Raw genomic sequence first — 22,947 nt, forward strand, 5'->3', positions numbered from 1 at the left:
ACCTTCAGCAGGATCTTCACTGCATGACTCATTATGCTTATTGTCCTGTGTAACTCACATAATATAGCTCCAGGTTTCTTTGGTAAAGCGATAAAGATGGACTTGCTCAGCTCTGGAGGAATTTCACCTGAGTTATATATCTCATTCAACACTTCTGGCAACTTCACTATCCCCAACTCATCTAAGTTCTTAATCAGTTCCACTGCTAACTCATCAGGACCAATTGCTTTGTTGTTCTTCATATTGTGAACCACAGATTGCACTTCAGATTGCAGAATATCTGGGCCATCAATTTCCCGATTGATAGTTGGCATTTCACCTCTCTCATCATCAAATAGTTCTGAGATATATTCAGTCCATCTATTGATGATCTGGTCCTTCTCCACAATGATATCTCCATCCTTCGACTTGATACATCCAGCTGAGGTACACCCCTTCTTTCCACAAACCTCTTTAATAATCCTGTGCATTTCTTTGGGGCTTGTATGCCTCTGCTTCTCAAGCTCATCGCATCTGCTGTTGAACCATGATTCTTTTGCATCAAGACACTTCTTCTTGACCATATCATCAAGTTCCTTGTACTTGTATTCATTTTTGACCTTTTGTTGTCTTCTCTCTTCCATCAAATCTAGAATGTCTTTTGTCATCCATCTATGTTTATTTTGCTTTTTCCTTGGTGGAATCACTTCTTTTGCAGTTTCCACGATCGACTCTAGGAAAATCTTCATCTTCCAGCACCTCAAATCTGTTGCTCACTTTGAGTTTGTACATATCTCTGATGTTGCTGTCTTCTTTTAATGCTGCGAAGTCAAGTTTTTTAGCACCTGTTTGCTTCCGTATCTTCTTGAGCTGCAAATGAATTTGACTGATAACTGGCACATGGTCACTGCTGATATCTGCACCCGGGTAGGTCTTTGCTTCCTTCACTGCATTTCTAAACCTCTTTTTAATGGTGATAAAGTCAATTTGATTTCTCACCCTGTCCCCTGGACTTAGCCAGGTGTACTTCCGTCTGGGTGGTTGCATAAACCATGTGTTTGCAATCATGAGGTCTTGTTCGTTGCACCATTCGATCCACCGATCTCCTCTTTCATTTCTTGCACCCAAACCATGAGGCCCTACCGTATCTCCAACTCTTCCTTCTCCAACCTTTGCATTCAAATCTCCCACTACCATGGTGATTTCATCTGACTTGCACTGTTTCATTGCCTTCTCCAGATCCTCATAAAAAACAGCAATGTCATTCTCATCACTGTCTGCGGTTGGTGCATAGACTTGGATGATTGCAAGATTGAAAGGTTTTGCAGCTAGTTTAACAAGCACTACTCTGTCTGACACACCCCAATGACCTATCAGACTCCTCGAAGTAACTTTATCCAGCAAAACTGCTACTCCCCTTTCATGAGTTGTGCCCCCAGAGAAAATCACTGTGTATTCTCCAGATGTAAACGTTCCAGCATCCGTCCACCTTGTCTCACTTATTCCAAGGATGTTAACTTTGAGTCTTTCCATTTCTTTCACTAAGTTTGCCATTTTTCCAGCCTGGTGCAATGTTCTTACATTCCACGTTCCAAGTCTCAATAACCTTTTACGTAAGTTCATATTTCTCTTTTGCCAATTCCACATATTTTATTTCAATGACATGAATACAATTCCATTGCACATGAATACAAATTTTGGTATATCATTAATATGTTTCCTCTGCCATTTGATGCAGAATGGTAAATTATGATGGGGGGGGGTCAAAATAGTTTGAACCTATATGAGGGGGGTCAAAAAGTTTTAGGTCCATTAAGAGGGGGTGTCAAAAAAGTTTGGAGTTTGCGAAGAGGGGGGTTAAAAATATTTTCGACATGAAAAAACAAATATTTTCCAGCCCCCCCCCCCCACCAAAGTATTTCTGAACACTCCCAAGTTTGGGCCCTATTTAACTCATTGGAACGTTCTAAAGGACCCCCGCGACTGTCAAGGTAACATGAATTTAATATCGCCCAGGATGAAGGTAGATAAAACAGCGGGGAGGGAATTCACAGCTGATTTACCGTGGAAAGCGACATGCTGGACATGTCGCAGAGCAAATTGGCCAGAACTTTTCCATATGCCATTCAGCGTGTTTATAGTGAATATACCATGGAGCTATTAAAGATGGAGAGGCAATAGATTATGTAACGCATTGTAAACTTGTGGCGATTTGAAATCTGACAAGCTATTCATCGAAAGGTACCTTTTGTTTGGGACAAAGGGCTTCCGCCATTAAATCGGTAAGCTGACCCGACAATGTATTAACGCTTTACCTAGCAGACTACTGTCAATAAGTGATCAAACGAAAGTCGCGTGAAAGCGCCTACTATAACGAAAAGTACCCTTTGTTGTCATACCACTCAAGGGTGTGATTGAGTAGCCGTAAGCACAAAAGGCACACATTAGCCGCGGATGTACAGTTCGTTGTCACCCTACTGAATTTAGGTGCTTCATTTAAATAAATTGAATGCGCTTGCTGAATGATTACACATCAAGGCTGCCATGTCTGCATGTCTATAGTACTGTATAATGGTAATAGCTACGTATACATGTAACATATAATAAGTATACCGGTATAGGCCTATATAAAAGTTGTTTCACAAATTGACATTTTATTTTATTTTAAGAAGGAGAATGTCATAAACAGTGGCGTACTGAAGGGGGCAGCTCTTCTGTGAGAGGTCTTGGGAGGGGATGAGAGAGGTGGAGGAGGGGATATGAAGAATGAGAGGGGGACTGGAGGAAAAGAGAAAGTGGAAGAAATAAAGAGAAATAAATAACTAGAGTCAACAGACGCTGAATACAAGCCGCAATTTGACCCTATAACTTGACCCCTGGGTTACGGATGGGGTCAACTGCTCTTGCATTGTGCTTAGGATGTCATAAGAAATATTCCTGGTGAATTTCAGCTTAATCGGAACTTATACATGGATTTTGATTTTTTTTTAATTTTTGATTGACCTTTTGACCCCCTTAATGATCTTTGACCTCAATCAAAAAAACCTTATATACACCGACAAAATATATTGTTAAAATTTTAATTAAAAAATTCTACTTTGTTTAGTTGTTGAGATAAAAATTCTTAAAGTTATTTAGCTAAAAATAGGAAGTGACCCCTTAATGACCTTTGACCCCCAAAATAAAAATACCATGCATACATCAGGGAATACTGATTCATGTATGGTGGTTATATTATTCTGGTCTGTTTATCTTTTGAGATACAAATTTTTTGAACATTTTTGATAATTTTGGTTTTTGACCGGAAGTGACCCCTTAATGACCTTTGACCCCAAAACTGTAGGCATCCTAAAGACCCTGGCTAGTAGCGATGCATGTGTGCTAATGGCGACTCTCTGCTATGTAATTTGTAAAGACAGTGATTTTTTGAATATTTTTTAGACTTTGACCGGAAATGACCCCTTAATGACCTTTGACCCCTTATCTGAGCACACCCTATAGACACCTACTAAAGTCGAGTCACATGATATAACCATGTCCCCATCGCATGAAATTTGTGGAAGGAGTAGCATTTTTTTGTGAAATCACATTTTTGACCATTATAGCTAGGTCAAAGGTCACAGCGAGGTCAAAGTCAAATGGAAGGTTTGGCCTAGCCCAGTGGTCATTTGGGTCAACTTTGGTTGAAATCTGTCAATCCCTTGCGGAGCTACATGCAGTTGATTGCGGTTGCCAGAAGAAAGAAAGAAAGAAAGAAAGAACTAGATCTGGTTACAGATCTGGACCTAGCCGGGGCTGGAAATGCCAGTCTTAACTTAAAGTTTGACCTTTGACCGGCTATTATGGACATCTCACATAATGGTGCATCACTGTAGCATGTAGGGGCTTTATCCGTCTTCCATAGGCTGAGATACAGCTACTTTTCCGTAATTAAAAAAAATTGGCAAATTTGACGTTTTGACCTCCTTAATGACCTTTGACCCCAATATAAAAAAACCTTATATACACCGAGAAAATGCATTGTTACAGTTTAAATTAAAAAAATCTACTATGCTTAGTTATGGAGAAAAAAATTCTTGAAGTTATTTAGCTTAAAACCGGAAATGGCGTCTAAATGACCTTTGACCAAAAAAATAAAAATACCGTGCATACATCGGGTAACACTAATGCATATATGAAGTTTATATCACTCTGGTCTGGTCACGTTTTGAGATACAAAAAAATTAACAGATTTGATGATTTTTGGTTTTTGACCGGAAGCGACCCCTTAATGACCTTTGACCCCAAAACTGTAGACACCCTTAAGACCCTGGTTAGTAGCAATGCATGTGTGCTAATGACAACACTCTGCTATGTAATTTGTAAAGACAGTGATTTTTGTGAATATTTTTAGCATTCTGACCAGAAATGACCCCTTAATGACCTTTGACCCTTATATGTGAACACCCTATAGACACCAACCAAAGTCAAGTCACATGACCTAAGCATGTCACCATCACATGTAATTTGTGGAAGAAGAAGCATTTTGAAGATATTTGGTTTTATACCGGAAATGACCCCTTAATGACCTTTGACCCCAAATATGTGAACACCCTATAGACACTGGATATAGACGATGCATATGTGCAAGTGACGTCATTGTACGATGTAACATGTAAGAGAAGAAGCATTTTGAATTTGTTGCCAGAAAGAAGAAAGAACTAGATCTGGCTACAGATCTGGACCTAGCCGGGGCCGGAAATGCCAGTCTTAAAGTTTGACCTTTGACCGGCTATTATGGACATCTTACACCATTAATGGTGCATCACTGTAGCATGTAGGGGCTTTATCCGTCTTCCATAGGCTGAGATACAGCTACTTTTCCGTAATTTTATACATTTTTTTGCAAATTTGACGTTTTGACCTCCTTAATGACCTTTGACCCCAATATAAAAAAAACCTCATATACACCGAGAAAATGCATTGTTACAGTTTAAATAAAAAAATCTACAATGCTTAGTTATGGAGATAAAAATTCTTGAAGTTATTTAGCTTCAAACCGGAAATGACGTCTAAATGACCTTTGACCAAAATAATAAAAATACCGTGCATACATCGAGTAACACTAATGCATATATGAAGTTTATGTCACTCTGGTCTGGTTACGTTTTGAGATTTAAAAAATGAACATATTGACGATTTTTGGTTTTTGACCGGAAGTGACCCTTTAATGACCTTTGACCCCAAAACTGTAGACACCCCAAAGACCCTGGTTGGTAGTAATGCATGTGTGCTAATGACAACACTCTGCTATGTATTTTGTAAAAACAGTGATTTTTTGAATATTTTTAGCTTTCAGACCGGAAATGACCCCTTTAATGACTTTTGACCCCTTATCTGTGAACACCCTATAGACACCGACCAAAGTCAAGTCACATGTCCTAAGCATGTCACCATCACATGCAATTTGTGGAAGAAGAAGCATTTTGAAGATATTTGGTTTTATACCGGAAATGACCCCTTAATGACCTTTGACCCCAAATCTGTGAACACCCAATAGACACTGGATATAGCCGATGCATATGTGCAAGTGACGTCATTGTAGGATGTAACATGTAAGAGAAGAAGCATTTTGAAATATGTTGCCAGAAGAAGAAGAAAGAAGAAGAACTAGACTAAGCTGTGGTCTAACCCACGAACACAGCCGTGTTGTTACCCCTAATGACCTTTGACCCCAAAATATATGAAAACGGCCATAGACATTGGCTAATGTCAATGCATGGGTGCATGTGGCACCACTTTGCTGTGGAACTTGTGGCAGAAGGGCGATTTTGAGGGTTTCGTCTCAGACCGGAAGGGACCCCTTCATGACATTTGACCCCAAATAAGAAAATACCACATATGAATTGGGTACCCACAATTCATGTGTGAACATACCGTTACTGTCCTATGTTTTTCTTAGCAAATAAAAATTTTTGACGGTTTTTCGTTTTATACCGGAAGTGAGCACTTAATGACCTTTGACCCCAAATCTGTGAGGACCCCATAGACACTGGATAATAACAATGCATGTATGCAAGTGGTGTTACTGTCCGACGTAATTTGTGGGAGAAGAAGCATTTTAAAGGTATTTCGTTTTGTACCGGAAGTGGCCCCTTAATGACCTTTGACCCTAAATAAAAAAATACCACATATACACAGGGTAACTACAATTTATGTGTGAACATACCGTTACTGTCCTATGTTTTTCTTAGCAAATAAAAAAATTGAAATTTTTCGTTTTATACCGGAAGTGACCCCTTAATGACCTTTGACCCCAAATCTGTGAGGACCCCATAGACACTGGATAATTACAATGCATGTGTGCAAGTGGTGTCACTGTCCTACGTAATCTGTGAGAGAAGAAGCATTTTGAGTTGAAATCACGTTTTTGACCCCTATGACCCCTGCGTGACCTTTGACCCCACGAGTTTCATATGACATGTAGGGGCATGGTCAATGATGGTTGTGACCAAGCTAGGTCAAAATCGGTGTAAGCATGTAAGTGCTAGAGCAAATGTAGTGGTCGGCAGAAAGAAGAAGAAAGAAAGAAGAAAGAAGAAAGAACCTGTAAGAAAAAAGACACAGCCGTGACTAACGTCACGGCTGTGTAAAGAAGAAAGATCCGATAGCATCACAAGACCTAGCCGGTGTCCCGGCTAGGTAACTAGATCTGGCTACAGATCTGGACCTAGCCAGGGCCGGAAATGCCAGTCTTAAAGTTTGACCTTTAACCGCTAAACTTTGACCTTTAATCTTAAACTTAACATTTGACCCCTAGACCTTTTTTTTTCATGTTTAGAATGTCGTAATAATCATTCCTGTATCACCACCTTAATCCCTCCTTCTTTCTCCCCCCCCCCTCCTTCCCCCAACTCAACCCTCCGTTTCTCATGATCTCCCCTTCCCTCTCTTAAATTTCAAATAATTACTCTGTTTTGTACCAATCGGCACCTTAATCTCTCCTCTCCCCCTCCGTCTCTCTTAAATTTCAAATCATTACTCTTTATTGTATTAAGGTTTATTAAAATAATGCGACTTTTGCTGGGTAACTTTAAAGACCCCAACCCCACCCCTCTACCTTACTCCTTTCTCTCACCCTCCCGCCAGCTGTCCCTCCCCTTACCTCCCAAGTTCCTCTATTATTTCCCCTACCCCACCCCTCCGTTTTCATAATCTCCCCTCTCAATACTCCATATACTATTATTACTCTGTTTAGTACCAATCGCCATCTTAATCTCTTCTTCCCCAAATAATCTTTATTGTATTATTAAAATAAAAATGTGACTTTTGCTGAGTAACTTTAAAGACCCCATCTACCTTACTCCTTCTTTCTCTCACCATCCCGCCATTTATCTCCCCCTCCCAAGTTCCTTTATTACTTCCCCACCCACCCTCCGTTTCTCCCTCCTCTCTTCAATTCCAAATAATTACTTTTTTTGTAACAATCGCCACCTTAATCTCTGCTTCCCCTCTCTCTCTTAAATTCCAAATAATTACTCTTTATTGTATTGATAAGGTTTGTTAACATAAAAATGCGACTTTTCCTGGGTAATTTAAAGATCCCCTCTGTCACTCCCTTAGTCCTTCTTTCTCTCACCCTCCCTCCATTTGTCTCCCCCTCCCATGTTCCTCTATTACTTCCCCTACCCCACCCCTTCGTTTCTCATGATCTCTCCCTCCCTCTCTTAAATTCCAAATAAATACTGTGTTTTGTACTAATCGCCACCTTAATCTCTCCTTCCCCCTCTCTCCCTCTCTTTATCTTTATTGTATTTATAAGGTTTATTAGAATAAAATGCGACTTTTCCTGGGTCGGATTTAAAGATCCCCTCTTTCTCCTTACTCCTTCTTTCTCTCACCCTCCCGCCATTTGTCTCCCTCTCCCAAGTTCCTCTATTACTTCCCCCACCTCCCCCCCTCCGTTTCTCATGATCTCTCCCTCCCTCCTCTTAAATTCCAAATAATTACTGTTTTGTACTAATCGCCTTCTTAATCTCTCCTTCCCCCCTCCCTCTTATATTCCAAATAATTGCTCTTTATTGTATTCAGGTTTATTAAAATAAAATTGCGACTTTTGCTGGGTAACTACCTTCTACCTTGCTCCTTTTTCTTACCCTCCCCCCATTTGTTTCTCCCCCTTACCTTCCAAGTTTATCTATTACTTCCCTCCACCACTCCCCTTTCCATCATTTCTCTCAATCTCCCCTTCCCCCTCTCTTAAATTCCAAATAATTTCTGGCTCTCAATCTCTTCTTTCCCCTCTCTTTAATTCCAAATAATTAAATGACTTCACTTTATGTTCAAAGTATCATGAGCATGATCAGCACACGTTGAGTGGGTAGTAGGCGGTGAATCTCAAAGTGCAGTGCTTGTATGTTTACATGACTGCTCACATGATATGGCACGTCACCCAAACGGTATCGCTTTCCAATTATTGATGTCTCGATTCTGGTTTATGTCATGGTCGAGGAAAAGTTGATAAAAATTGGAAATTGAACGCTAAACATTAATATGTATACATGTAGCACATGTATCATCATGCATGATCATCATGGTCGTCATCATTCCCTATCATGATGATGATGATGATGATGATGATGATGATGATGATGATGATGATGATGATGATGATGATGATGATGATGATGGTGATGATATGATGATGATGATGATGATGATGAGATCGGTTCTACCTGATGATGATGATGATGATGATGATTCATCATCATCATCATCATATCATCATCATATCATCATCATCATCATAACCATAATAGGCTCTACCTTATTCCTTCTTTCTCTCACCCTCCCGCCATTTGTCTCTCCCCCTTACCTCCCAAGTTCCTCTCTTACTGCCCCCACCCCACCCACTCCGTTTCACAGTCTCTCCCTCCCTCTTTAAAATTCCAAATACTGTGTACCAATCGCCACCTTAATCTCTCACGCGTCACGATTCTCGAGTACCCTGCTACTCAAGTATTTTATCTCATGATTGACAGGCACTAATTGACAGGCAAAATGATGGATTACCCAATTATTACAGTATGTCCCACTTATTTTTAGTTTCGTAAAATCGGAGGAACATATCTACAAGGTGTGCTTTTTCTAAAAATTTGTAGGCAAAAACGGATAAATTACTTCAAATATTGTGGCTATTTCAAAATTTAACCCTTGACTCCAAGCAATGGGTAATGATCATGCTGTCAGTGCAGATGGCATCAACGTACTATGTTGCATGTAGCAGATATAATTTTTAAAAGCTTTTTTAGACTCGGACCGGAAATGACCCCTTAATGACCTTTGACCCCAATTCTGTGAACACCCTATAGGCACTAGATATAGCCGATGCATATGTGGAAGTGACGTCATCGTACTATGTAATTTGTGGCAGAAGAAGCATTTTGAAGATATTTGGTTTTATACCGGAAATACCCCCTTAATGACCTTTGACCCCAATTCTGTGTTAACCCTATAGACACAAGATATAGCCGATCCTTATGTGCAAGTGACGTTATTGTAGGATGTTTTATGTAGGAAGAAAAGCATTTTTAGCTCAAATCACATTTTTGGCTCATTTGACCCCTCTGTGACCTTTAACCCATTAAAAGTAATGTGACATGTATAGTCGTAGTCAATGATGATTGTGACCAAGTTAGGTCAAAATCGGTCAAAGCATGTCCGAGCTGGAGCAAAAAATGTGTATATTTGTTGCCAGAAAAACCGACCGATAGCATTTCAAGACCTAGCCGCAGTCCCGGCTAGGTAAAGATCCGGTAGCATTTCAAGACCTAGCCGGTGTCCCGGCTAGGTAAGAAGAATTGAGAAGAGACAGCACAAGCCGACGTTTGACGTCGGCTTGTAAATAGATGTAAATAAATAGAAAGGTAAGGAAAAGGAATGAGAGGGGACAAAAAGTAAGAGGGAATGGAGAAGGGAAGGGTGATAAGAAGAGGGAGTGATACTTTAGCAAGGAAAGAATAAGTTAAAGCCAAGAATTTTCCGCGTTGCGGAAATTCCGCGAAAATCGCGGAATTCGGAGGTAAAGCGGAAAACGCATTTCTGAGAAAAAAATTTAAAAAATAAGCAAAAACGACCTAGAAAAAAAAAAAAAAATACAATTGAAAATAAATAAATAAAATACTAAATGAAATGGGTCTTCAAAATTCATCAAAATAAAGTAAAATCCGTCATAGATTTACTGTACAACGCCTGTCCTTCAATTCAGTTTGAAGGGCGACTACAGTAAAAAGTAAGATTCTTGTGAAATTTTATTATGTCAGAAATGTGCTAAAATTACAAAGCGGAGAAAAGCGGAATTTAGCATTTGTAAAGCAGAAAATTCTTGGCTTTAGAATAAGTACAGAGAAAGGAAAAGAAAGGAATGACAAATAAATTTAGGCCTTATAATAATTATTATAGAAACTAAACACAGCCATCCCCCCATAGGCCTAACACTAACAGCACTATAGGCAGCCATTCGATGATGTCAATGCCTTTATGCGTTACGTATTTAAAACGCCCAGTCAGATGTATTTTACACCTGCCAAGCACAAGTCACCCAATTTCGAAAATTGGACGTTGAATGTACACTCTCATGAATATTGATTGGCAACATTTTCCAATATATCAGCGCTCAAATCGGACAAAATAGAACAATAGACCATTCAGTGCGTTGGAATATACCGCATTTTGAGTATACACTACGATAATCCATACCGATACCCTTGCTGTTTATAGTGAGCGTGTTTATAGTGAGCCAGATTATGCGGTATTTAGCTGGACTGCCACGCAGTCTATATTTGTTTATGTTTTACTAACCATTGCAAATCTAGACTACGCGGTAGTTCAGCTAAATAACGGTTAAAGATTGTCTCACTATAAACACGCTCAATAAGGATATTGTGGCGACTATGTTTATAGTGGGAGCAGATGTGCGGTACATTTGCGGTACAATTTCTACCGCGGTTAGAGATTATCCGGATAACTTGCCCACTATAAACACTAGCAATATATACTAATATGCGGTATATTCACTATAAACACGCTCAATGAGACACAGTTACCGCACAAATTATATACCAACTAACATTATCGTACATTTGCAATGACCTTGAGGTCACACGGGGAATGTGTAAACTGTGGCGCGAGCTATAAACAGTCCATTCAACAATATGATCATGGCGGTGAACATGTAGCTTCTGTTTTGATAACTCTTGGGGATGAGAATCGTTCTGAATGTCCTGCGCGCATCCTACGCATCATGAAGAAGCTCCTACTTCCGGTAATACCGCGCACCATTTATACTGGTGTGTTTATAGTTGGTAATATTTCGCCACAATATCCTTCGGTTGAGAAGGATATCGATGTACCGTACATACATATACTGCTAGTGATTATAGTGAGCAAGTATCCGGATAATCTCTAACCGGGTAGAAATTGTACCGCAATGTACCGCACATCTGCTCCCACTATAAACACGCTCATAGAGGATAACAAACGAAGTTCCGACTTTTTAGGCGGCGAATATCTTTATTCCACCAAGAGAAGATGTAAGAAAGATTAGGATTAACAGAATTAAGTCGTGTTCACACGGTCGGACTTAAGTCACTTATTACCGGTAATAAGTCATTACTACCGGTTGTAAGTCATTTATTACCGGTAACAACTCACTTATGTCCGACCGTGTGAACACGACTTCATATTCTTGAGATAATCCCGTTGGTAATCCTGTCGCATCTATTCATAGTCCTTTATTCTCAAGTAGTTCTCCTCTTTCTTACATCTTCTCTAGTCGTGTTCACACGGTCGGACTTAAGTCATTAAAGTCGTGTTCACACGGTCGGACATAAATGAGTTATTACCGGTAATAAGCGATTTATAACCGGTAATAGTGACTTATTACCGTTAATAACTCACTTATATCCGACTGTGTGAACACAACTTATGATTCTACCACAGCAGATAACGCAAATGATAATCACCAAAGGACATAATGCTTAATCTATCCCTTTAAATATACCAAGTCCTGTTGGTTTTAAAGAGCTGCCAGTTTTTCAGAGAGGACAGAACTGCCTCTGAACTTACCTGGTGTTGTTGGTGCTGGTGTTGGTGGTGGTGTAGTGGTTGGTGGTGCTGCAAATTTCACAGAACATATAAATTGTATCACCTTTTGAACACTTCACAAATTCCAAAGACAAAACATTCAATGAGATATACAAAATTCACTCAAATGTGATGTCTTTGAAATAAATTAGGCAAGACATTATTTGCATACATTAATTATATATGCAAACTATATCTTGCATCAATGAGCCAACAATTTTGTGTAACTATCTGTGTGTTGTTAATATACATAATGAGTAGTTAAAAGTTTTTTACTTATAGGTTCTTGGACTGATAGTCTATTCTTTACTTTTGTTTTGCTAGGGTTTCTAGTGTAGTAATAATACATGAGTAAGTAAAAGCAAAGTTTTTGGACAGATAGTTATTAAAGCCTTTTGTGACAGGAATTGCTATATCAATTAATACTTTATAGATAACACTAGGAGTCCAGTGAATTAATGTAATGAAATGCTTGATATATTCAAGAATTATAGAAATAAATTTTACAGGTTAATACGAAATCTAAAAGATTACAAAAGGAAATTTGAAGCAGTAAAGCATAATTTTTGAAAGTCTTGGAGAAACAATCAACAATATCATTGGCCGTAATAAGAAGAGTAACATTCAAACTCAATTGTACAAGGTCTTGTGAGCTCAGATCCTCAAATGATTTCTCTCATGGATATATCTTCTTGCTACCTTCACACTTGACCACCATCTTCATTTGATTAAGATGTAGGGCCTAGGCCTAATCTGATTTCTGGTCTTCCCATCTGGTGATATCCAGTTGTAAAGCTGCCTTGGATGTTCTTGGAATAACGTTTTTGTTACGGTCAGCTCATTTTCATTGCAGAAATCAACCATAAACAGAACCAAATAGCGGTTGATGAAGATGAACCTGATATACTAAGATCAGAAGTTATGGTGGCAATGAAGAAAATGAAGACGGGTAAAGCATAACATGGTTAAAGCCCCACCTGATGATGTAATTAACTCAAAATAAATGTTACTAGTGTTTAATTGTTTTGAAATAGTAACTACAGTGTACTGTGTTTACTTTGTGTGAAACTGGTAGTAAAGGGTATGATGATATCCCAGCTGAGTTGATTAAAGATTCGAGAGGCAAAAAAGTGAATGTAATGCATGAATTATGCAATCTTCGCTAGAAAGACGAGAACTGGCTGGTAGATTGGACCAGATCAATATTCCTACCTCTCCCCAAAGAAGGTGGCACAAGAGAATACAAAAACAACAGGACCATCTCTCTAATCTCCCTTGCAAGCAACCCAGCAAACACAAAACGTTTTCGACATCATTCGCAAAAGGTTATGAAAGGTTGTCAGAAAACGTTGAAATGTCGGGTTATATAAAGGTATAAAACGTTTTCATAACATTAATTTTTTGATAATCTACTGCCAACCAAAACAAAACGGGTTATATAAAGGATATAAAAACGTTTTGATAATATTCCAAAAACATTTTTGAAAACTTGATACAAAACTTTCTAAACAGAATGTTATTTTGGGGTTGAAAAAATATTTTGCGAAAAATATTTTCATGACCTAATTTTTGAAAACTTGTTACAAAACTTTCTAAACAGAATGTTATTTTGGGGTTGAAAAAATATTTTGCAACAAATGTTTTCATGACATAATGTTATTTGAGTGTTGACAAAATATATTTGTAGTGTGTTTTCCTACAAAACGTTTTAAAAACATTTTCATGACCTTTATATAAGCCGACATTTTAATGTTATTAAAACGTTTGTACCTAAACCAAAAGCCAAAAATATACTTATTTAAAACGTTTTTAAAACGTTTTTGTGTTTGCTGGGAAGATCATGCTGTACATTATGGTGGAGAGGATCAAACAGCACATGCGTCGTGAGATTTCCCCAGAGCATGCCAGCTTTGTGGAAGGAAGAGGCATTAGAGACCAAATAATAGCAAACGTCAGAAATATTACAGAGAAAGCTATTGACACAGCAGACACAAAAACGTTTTAAAAACGTTTCAAATAAGTTATATTTTGGCTTTTGGTTTAGGTAAAAACTTCTAATAACATTAAAATATCGGGTTTTATAAAGGCCATGAAAACGTTTTAAAACGTTTTGTATGAAAGCAGACTACAATAATATTTTTAAAATGTTTTCAAAATGTTATTGAAAAGTATTTTTGGAAACATTTTTGCCACATATTTTGTCCTCACTGAAATAACATTATGTTAAAATATTTGCATCCAGCAAACACAGAAATTTTGTTAAAATGTTTTTAAACGTTTTAAAACGCTTTGTATGAAAACACACAACATCGATAATATTAAAATGTGCTCAAAATGTTATTGTTAACTATTTTTGCAAACTTTTTTGCCAAATATTTTTTAAACACTTCGCTGAAATCGCTGAAATTGATCAAGTTATATAGCCAAAAAAAGTACTTTTTAGAGTTCGATGCTTCAAAATGGTTTATTTTCTCTCATTATATGACATTTTTATCGTAATAGTACCAAAATTCATACGCACGGCTTCGGTTTTTAGTAAATATTCGCCCTACCATGTTGTAACTTTCAGCTGTCATTTTAAGGTGTTTACGATTCAGTACGTTAAAACAAGAAAAGTCTCAGGTCAACCTATGTTGAATTTTTGATCATTTGTCATCTAAATCATATAGTTTCACCTGATATTAGTGGCATTGAACTGTGAGAGTTCTGAATATGAGAAAATTCCACCCGAAATTAGCCATTTTCCCATTGAGACCCGTGTAATACATAATTAGTGGTATTTAACCACAAATTATAGAAGGACAGAAGCATCAGCAAGTCAACAAAGATTAGACTCGATCCCATTATGATTATCCCCATTGCAACATATTCACATGAAACATGGGAGATTAATGCTGCAGATCAGAGAAGGATTGAAGTGTTTGAGATATTGTACTGAAAGTTCTTTGCATCCAATGGACTGCAAAAAGGACCAATGAAAGTGTTCGGAATAAAATAGAGGAGAAAGACTCACTATTCAACTCAGAGATGAAGCAGAAGTTACAGTATTTTGGACATGTTGCCAGGCGGGAAGGAGTCATCTGGAGAAAGTTGTTATGTTTGGAAAATTTGAGGGGAAAGAAGCAGAAGAAGACAGAGACTCAGGTGGAATTATATCTTTAACTAAAGTGTTAATAACAGCCGTTACACCAAAGTGCAAAATTTACATAAATCGAGAAACTTCATCCGAAAAGTCATGAATAATTACATATGAATAGATCAACGACGATGACATTGAAGAGAAAGAGGCAATTGCAATGAAGAAATGAGTATTAAGGGCAGTAGAATGTACCCATCCGCCGGTAGATTCCAGAGGGAGGGTTGTCTTTAAACGGAATAGCCACAGAAGAGTATGAACTAAAAGTGAGCGCAAAATAGGCTAATAAATAATCACACATCTTGATTTACAATATAATTTTTCCTTTTCGTAATTGAAAAAAGATGAAGTATTCATTATTTTCAATAAGCAGCTGGTGGGAATCGAACCCGGGACTCCTGCATCAACATCCGACGTGACCCCGTGAACTCACTTTGCACTGTAAATCGCAATTACACCGTGCAGTCTATGCGGACCTTCGCACCAATGCGCACCTTCGCAATTTCACTCCCATTCAATTACACACCCCTGTGCACTTTTCACCCCTTTTTATATTGTAGCCTACGTAGCGGCATGATCGATTGCTTGAAGCCCGGCCCAGGTGTGTACTAATAAACAAGTGGCAGACCTATTATAATGCTGATGGTGCTCTCCGGTTTGATTATATGTCCGGTAGGCCTACATGTATAATGTGCTCCGGGACGATGTGCTTCGAAGAAAATTGATATTCATAAACATAGTAGGCCTAATGCACGATGTGCACGGACTAACTGCGGTATGTGGATATAATGATACGATGCACATAACTTCAGTTTATTTAATACACACTTGTTGCATAGACCATTGATCACATTGCATTTTCATGAAAAATAATTTATGTCTGAAATTAAAGCATTAGTGATATAATTTCTAATCCTAAATAATAATGTGGAAATTAAATCTGTTTCAGTTCCATTGCATTATATTTATTTATGTTAAAATCTTTCTGCACTTAATTTCAAATTGCAGGTATGTTTTCATGAATGAAGATTTTAAATTATAAATTAGGGCTGTTTCCCCGGAAATATATTTTAAATTAGTTCAATATAGGTTCCTACTAATTCTACAGTCCCATAGCCTAATATCCATATAGCTCCATATAGCGAATTGTGCACTTGAACGAGGGTTCACTACCTAGAGTGAAAGTGCAAAATATGCCTACATTACTTTCAACACAATTTTTGTATGGGGCCTATAGTGTTCTTCGGGAGACCATCACTGTGCAGGGTCTGCATCACTGAGCCAACTATGATAATTGTTATTTCTTTTTTGCATGGCTTGGTGCCTTTCAGCTGTGGGGCACAGTGTCGACGCCCTATACGATCAATATAAATTTAATACTCCGTTGGTGAGCGACGGGCGAGTGGTATTTCACCGAACGCAAGAAAAGGAGTTCTATCTGATTGGCTAGCAATCGATCGCTTAGGTCGCTCAGTAGTCAACTACAAACTCAAAATGGAGCAATGTATTCAATTCGATTGAAATCGATATTCTATTATTGACGTAGATAAAGAGAGTGATAGTGTGTCAATAATGTACATTGTATTGCACCTGGATTTTACATGCATTCCTTTTTATAGTTATTTTCTCAAAGAGTTGAATATATTACAGTTTTTACCGTGGATTTCAAATTTTTTACATCAAAATTGCAGTTAAACATATCCACAGCAAAATACCGGTCCTCACTAATTAGTGTATTTAATTTCCAATTAGTGTATTTAAACTAAACCTGTGATTTACCTGACAACAAATAAAATTTTCTTGCAATAGAAATATCATATGGGATACTGATTTGGTAGGCCGCAACCGCCACAACGTGGAGCTGCTACGCGTAGCTGACTTTTTGCTCCGTGGATCCAAATTGACCAATCATGTTAGAGGTTTTCATTACTCGGAGGTAAAACTGACCAATCAAGTACGACTTACTCATTACGTGAAGCGAATTTATTCATTAAGAATTTGCCAGACGAGCTTCACGTAGTTGCAAGATATCCTCGGTCACGAAAGTTATGATTCAAAAAGTAGTTTATGAAAAGTACGAACCGACTTATTATTAAGATGGACATGCACTCATAAGAAACTCATACAGTATTGTACATAACTATATATCTAGGCAGAGTGGTGGTAAACCATGCACACAATTCTGCGATCTGCAGTGTATCGCCGGGAGCTAATAGTACAACTTGCGCGGCGTGGCCTGCGGAATTCGACCTTCAGAAAACCTGTTCGGATTTATTTTATATACTAGTATTAGGCCATACATACTGTAGTTACTGTCCGTTTTCCTATACACAATACTCAGTGCGCTCACCATTGACGCGTGACCTCTACAAATAGTGTATGTAAGAAGTATAGGCCATTGCCTAGTTAACGTCACTGTGTAAAAAATAACCGGCCAATATTTACAGTATTCTCTGAAATTCTAGAAAATATAGTTTTGTAACATGTCCTAAATTTTTAGCTAATTTAGGTGTTTGGAAATATTGGTACTTTGTGTTTAAGGAAGGGTATGTAAACGACAGATAACACCAAAAAATATGAAGAAATTATTTCTAAACCGTGTTAAGTCTGCAAACCATTATGCTTCTCATTTTCAAGAACGCTGGTTAACAATAAGCAGACTATTATCTCATTTCGTAAACAAACGTCCATACAGTATTGTTACCTTGCGTTGGCTTTATAATCGTTCACCCAACTGAAACTACAATACCAGCTCATTGCTCATTGCAGGGGTAAAACATACACAAGTGCAGTGTGTATTTAACCAGAGAAGATCTGATTTAACATAGTTGAGCTGTTTTTATTGAGTGTTATCTTGGTTTAATAGCTTTTAATGGGGTTTAAGTCCTTCAAAGGTCGTGGTGAATTCTACTGTAGACATGACTGCATCATGATTATTTTAAAGTCAACAACATTCAACAATATGATCACCGTGATAGTATGACAGTATCAGTACCGTGGGTGTCAGTGATTCTGGTCTGACACAGTAGACAAACAAACACGCCACACACATGACACATGCATGCAAGGTAACATTGACTATAGGCCTACACTAATCAAACAATGGTATTGATCCTGGTTTATTTACATTCGATTCATTTAAAATCCCCATAGTAAATATTAATTTTGGCAAGAGTTTTCTCTCTCTGGAACGAGGATGCATCCACTGGCTCCGCGTAATGAAAAGATCTAACATGATTGGTCAATTTAGCTCCGCTAAGCGAAAAGTAAGCTACGCGTAGCAGCTCCACGTTGTGGCGGTTACGGCCAGCCATATACTGATCATGCGAAAATCGTAAAAACATAGAATAGAAACAATGTGGCAAGCTCTCAAAATCTCAAATTGTATGCTTAGCCTGAGTCGCTCGGCCTATCTCGAACAAAATCACCATATGTAGCTGTTGAAAAACATGAGGATTCATCGTACTATCACGGCAATTTTTGACACGAATATATAGGGACGATGACGGTGTGTTGGGCCTGGGTCGATTATGAGTTCTGAATCTGATTTCTTATTTACAATGTTATTGATAGTCCTATAAACATAATTACGAGTATTATATCAGAGAAGATACTCTGTTACATAAATATTGTCACAAATTTAAATCAATTGTTATCAGGTAGGCATAGGCCTATTTATAGTTCCAACAAAATTATTTTAACATCCCATCTTTTACCAATATTTTTGTAGGCCTAAAGAAAAAAACAATAATTAGCCAATTTCTTAAAGACAAATGTGCACACCAGCAAAACAAACCTGAGATATTTTGGCCCCGTGCTGTGCATTCCACTCCCAGCGGTGTTTGCTGCTGTAATGAGTTATGACTAATACGCGAAAGCGCCGGGTGTGACAGGATGTGTAAATGGTTTGTGGTGTGAAAGTGACGGGATGCAAACTTCTCAGCATTCAGATGTTATATTTACAAATCATATTCTCGCTGTATTCGGCCCCGAGTGTCATGTCAAAAATGCACATTTTCACCAAAACTAGGTAAGTCTTCATAAATCTAATGCTATGTACTTAAAGTGTATGAAATATAGACGAAATTGCGACGATTATATGAAAATTTTGACCTTCCGTATTGAAGATATAAATAAAGTTTCCCAAAAGGCATAAAATTGTAAGCTCCTCGGAAAAAAATATTCATATTTTCTGCCGGCAGTAGTGATTTTTAGCAAAAACGTTTGGAAATTGTTCCTAATCATGTGTGTTACCTGTCTGCAAAAGGAGTTTAATTTTCGGACTTCGAGGACTGTGAAATGTTAAAAATATCAATTTTTAATAATTTGCCATAAAATTTGTATTATAGCGCCAATTTCAAAAAATCTAAATTATTTGATATCAGAAGGACATTCTTCATATTAAGAATGCAATTTGATGTGTCTGATGTGCTCTCAGGTCCCAAAATAAATACTGTGTCAACGTTGCTACCCCAGCCCTTAAGAGAACAAAAATATATCAATTGTAAACACTAAGTAAACACACCCCAGTACTATACGTGGTAGAAAATTTACGACCATCTTACACACAAATTATACCATTTTTACCATTTTTTACCCTGATGTAGCATCAGTGTGCATTATATTGGGTGCGATGTCGATGTGGTGATGAGCTCTACTACTTATCCTCGGTACGCCGCCAAAAATATCGCGTATTGTTAAATTCAAAATCTTACACATATAGGAAGTCGTGGGTGTTACAACTCTAGAAACGTCTTTACATATTATTGGTCGAAGTTTGCTACGCGTAAGATGATTGGTTGTTTGTGATTTCTTACTCTGTGATTCGTCAACTTAAGAATCCCACTTCATTCTTACACGTGTAAGATGCAACCTTACACGTATAAGGTGCAATCTTACGCGTATAAGATGCAACCTTACACGTGTAAGATGCAATCTTACACGTGTTACCTTACACGTTTGTCTTACACGTTTTTGGACCACTTGGCCATTCATAGCCATACACACGCATGCGCTTAAACGCCGCATAGATGCACGCGTGAAACAGCTACCTCAACTTGTTGACTTCACTGCCACATCAGGGTGAAAAATTATATGGGAGTTGGTGAAATCGATTAATTTAAAACACCATTTACATAGCACCAGTGCAAAGTGTTTATTATAGATTTATGAGGCCCTTACTGTAGGACTGGCTGTAATAAGCATCAATGAAAAGCTTTTACCTTCACATTCCTTCACCCTGTCAATAAAGTCCTGTTCTGTCCCAGCACCTGCTTCGGTATTGTAGTATTTTTTCCAGTATGCAGCTTGAGCTTCAAGGTCTTTAGGTATTGCCTGACAACAAGAAAATCACAACAATTCATACTAGCTCCTAGCTTCAACAGGTGTCATATTTTAACCAACGTCATTGCTCAAAAGTGAAGTATACGACATTCATTATTGTCATCAGGTACAACAATTTAACAAATTTCGTTTGTCTAATGTTTAACATATTTGGCTCATTTTGAGCACTGGATTTTCTTTTTAACTGTGCAAAGCTGGTGGGTGGGCGGTGGAAGGGTGCCGTGGGTTTGATGAGTGCAGGTTGGGCGCAGTCGATGTGTGTACCACAAAATTAAATCAGGAGAGCGCGGAATACTGCCACATACAGCAGCGCCATCAGCTATGGGAGGAAAATTGGGGATATGTGGGTCCTTGTCGGCGTTGCATAGAAACAAGCAAAAACAATTCTGCATCTCATCTGGAGTTTAATAGGTTTCCTGTGCAGGTCACATCAAGTGCATTACTCAAATTAGATATTAAGATGGCGTTGGGTCCCGGTTCTCTGGTTTTAATTCTGTGGAGTGTACCCATTTGTGTTTGAATGTACCATCTATACCTACAGGTTTTATATTGGACAGATAGAGTCTTGCTGCAATAGCAGAGTATAGAGGCTTGCGTAGATCGCTCTGTTGTACTGCCTGCCAGTCAATTCCAAAAGCCTGTTTTATCTGTGCAAATTTGTTGACAAGTCCTGGGTGCGATGTTATATCTTGAGTGTCATCAAATGAATCTACCTAACATTTAAACAGAAAAAAAGAAAGAGTGACGGACAAACAATTTCCATAAGCTAACTACAAATTTCGGTAGTGATGTTGTAGCCTTTTTTATCTTTCCAAATTATATAAATTTTGCTCGACAAATAAATACCAAAACGAAAGAAATTTGAACAAATCGTAGCGTAGCATGAAAATCACAAAAATGAACTTTGCTGACAGGAGGGCGATCGGCCGATATCAAGCTTGAGCTTGATATATTTACATAATTACATGCACCCCATAGGTCAAATAATGGCCCCAAGAACCAAAATGCTAAAGCTAAGGGCTGACTGTTTCTCAGTATTGGAAGCAGCTACAGTTCTCTGAGTTAGTGTACTGACAGTACTTGAGCATTTTAGCGTAACTATGTACACAAGCCCCATAGGTCAAATATTATCGGCCCCAGTGCCCCAAATTTTAAAACAATGGGCCAGCCATGACTTTTCAGTAAATAAAGCATGGCCCTGATTTGGTACACCGATAGCACTTGAGCATTATACATTTACATGGATATTTTTATGAGCCACATAGGTCAAATATTATGGGCCTAAAGGGCTCAAAAGCTAAAACAAAAGACCAGCCATTTCTCAGTAAATAAAGCAGCTTCAGTGTAATTTTGATAGCCCATTCTAGGGCCCAAAATGTTAAAACATATGGCCGGCCATTTCTCAGCAAATAAAGCATCTACAGAACTCTCCATTATGCTACTGATAGCACTTGACCATTATACCGTTAGGTGTGTATGTAAGCTCCATGGGTCAAATATTTTGGGCCTTCAATTAAGATGCGGGTATAGCCATATTTTGTGTGCAAATAAGGCCCTCTAGTTAATCATGCAACTTTTAAAAGCTATGGTTAAACTTTTAAAAGTTTGGATAAACTGGTTTTACAGGCTTTAACTTTATAAAACTCAGATTAGCACCAACACTGACCAATGTAATTAGTCAGTAATGGTAATCCACAGGCTCCTCAGGGTTTGTTCATAGGACCATGAACACTGATAAGTCTCACCTGCCAGATGCCACCATCATATCCATCGCGGTATGTGTTAGGATCATTGCCATACCTCGATTCCGCGCAAGCGATTCGCATCAGGAAGTTATTATCTGCAGGGAATATGCCACTCTTAGTCACTGCATTTACTGCCGCTTGGGTGACATCTTTGCCTTTTGAGTTAGGTACTTTGGTTAGATCTTGCTGTATTTCTGTGAAAGAAAAGTGGATATTATTGTTTTTTCTTGTTTGTTTTTTTGTTGTTGTTTTTTTTTGGTAGCTTTTTATCCCTTAATTATTATAGACAATAAAAACTATTAATACTTAAAGCCTTAATGTACGATCTTTTTAAATTTTTAGATTTTTCTTTTTTTCTTCCAAAATGATAATATGCAAGCATTATGAATGGTCCTAATACATTTGGACACGAAAAACATTGGAAATTTGCAAAAACACAACATCATAAACTTCACCTCTATCTGCTCGGATATCCATATTTCGCGGTTTGTGGTTCTTTGTAGCCCTGCGGGGCAATATAGTTTGACATCCCTATTGAGCGGCGGTTGTTGGCGGTCTTTCGCGATTTGTGGTTTTAATTTCCCTCATTCTTCAAGCCCTGCAGTCTCTAGGGGGGGGTAA

At 38.1% G+C, this 22,947-nt stretch overlaps 2 protein-coding genes across 2 annotated transcripts; both read right to left on the reverse strand.

Annotated features, from left to right (window-relative positions):
* Positions 1–657: 657 nt before the first annotated feature.
* Positions 658–1,533, reverse strand: LOC140160675 (craniofacial development protein 2-like). Its single transcript, XM_072183962.1, has one exon. It carries the CDS (start codon positions 1,531–1,533, stop codon positions 658–660), a length of 876 nt encoding a protein of 291 aa, XP_072040063.1.
* Positions 1,534–12,034: 10,501 nt separating this feature from the next.
* On the reverse strand, positions 12,035–22,479 carry LOC140160683 (uncharacterized; the record flags this gene model as incomplete). Its single annotated transcript, XM_072183973.1, has 4 exons — positions 12,035–12,132; positions 20,461–20,572; positions 21,121–21,294; positions 22,327–22,479. Coding segments are annotated over 4 exons (537 nt in total), but the record flags the coding sequence as incomplete, so codon positions are not given.
* Positions 22,480–22,947: the final 468 nt, after the last annotated feature.

Source organism: Amphiura filiformis, chromosome 1 (assembly GCF_039555335.1).
Source record: "Amphiura filiformis chromosome 1, Afil_fr2py, whole genome shotgun sequence".
Lineage (NCBI taxonomy): Eukaryota > Metazoa > Echinodermata > Ophiuroidea > Amphilepidida > Amphiuridae > Amphiura > Amphiura filiformis.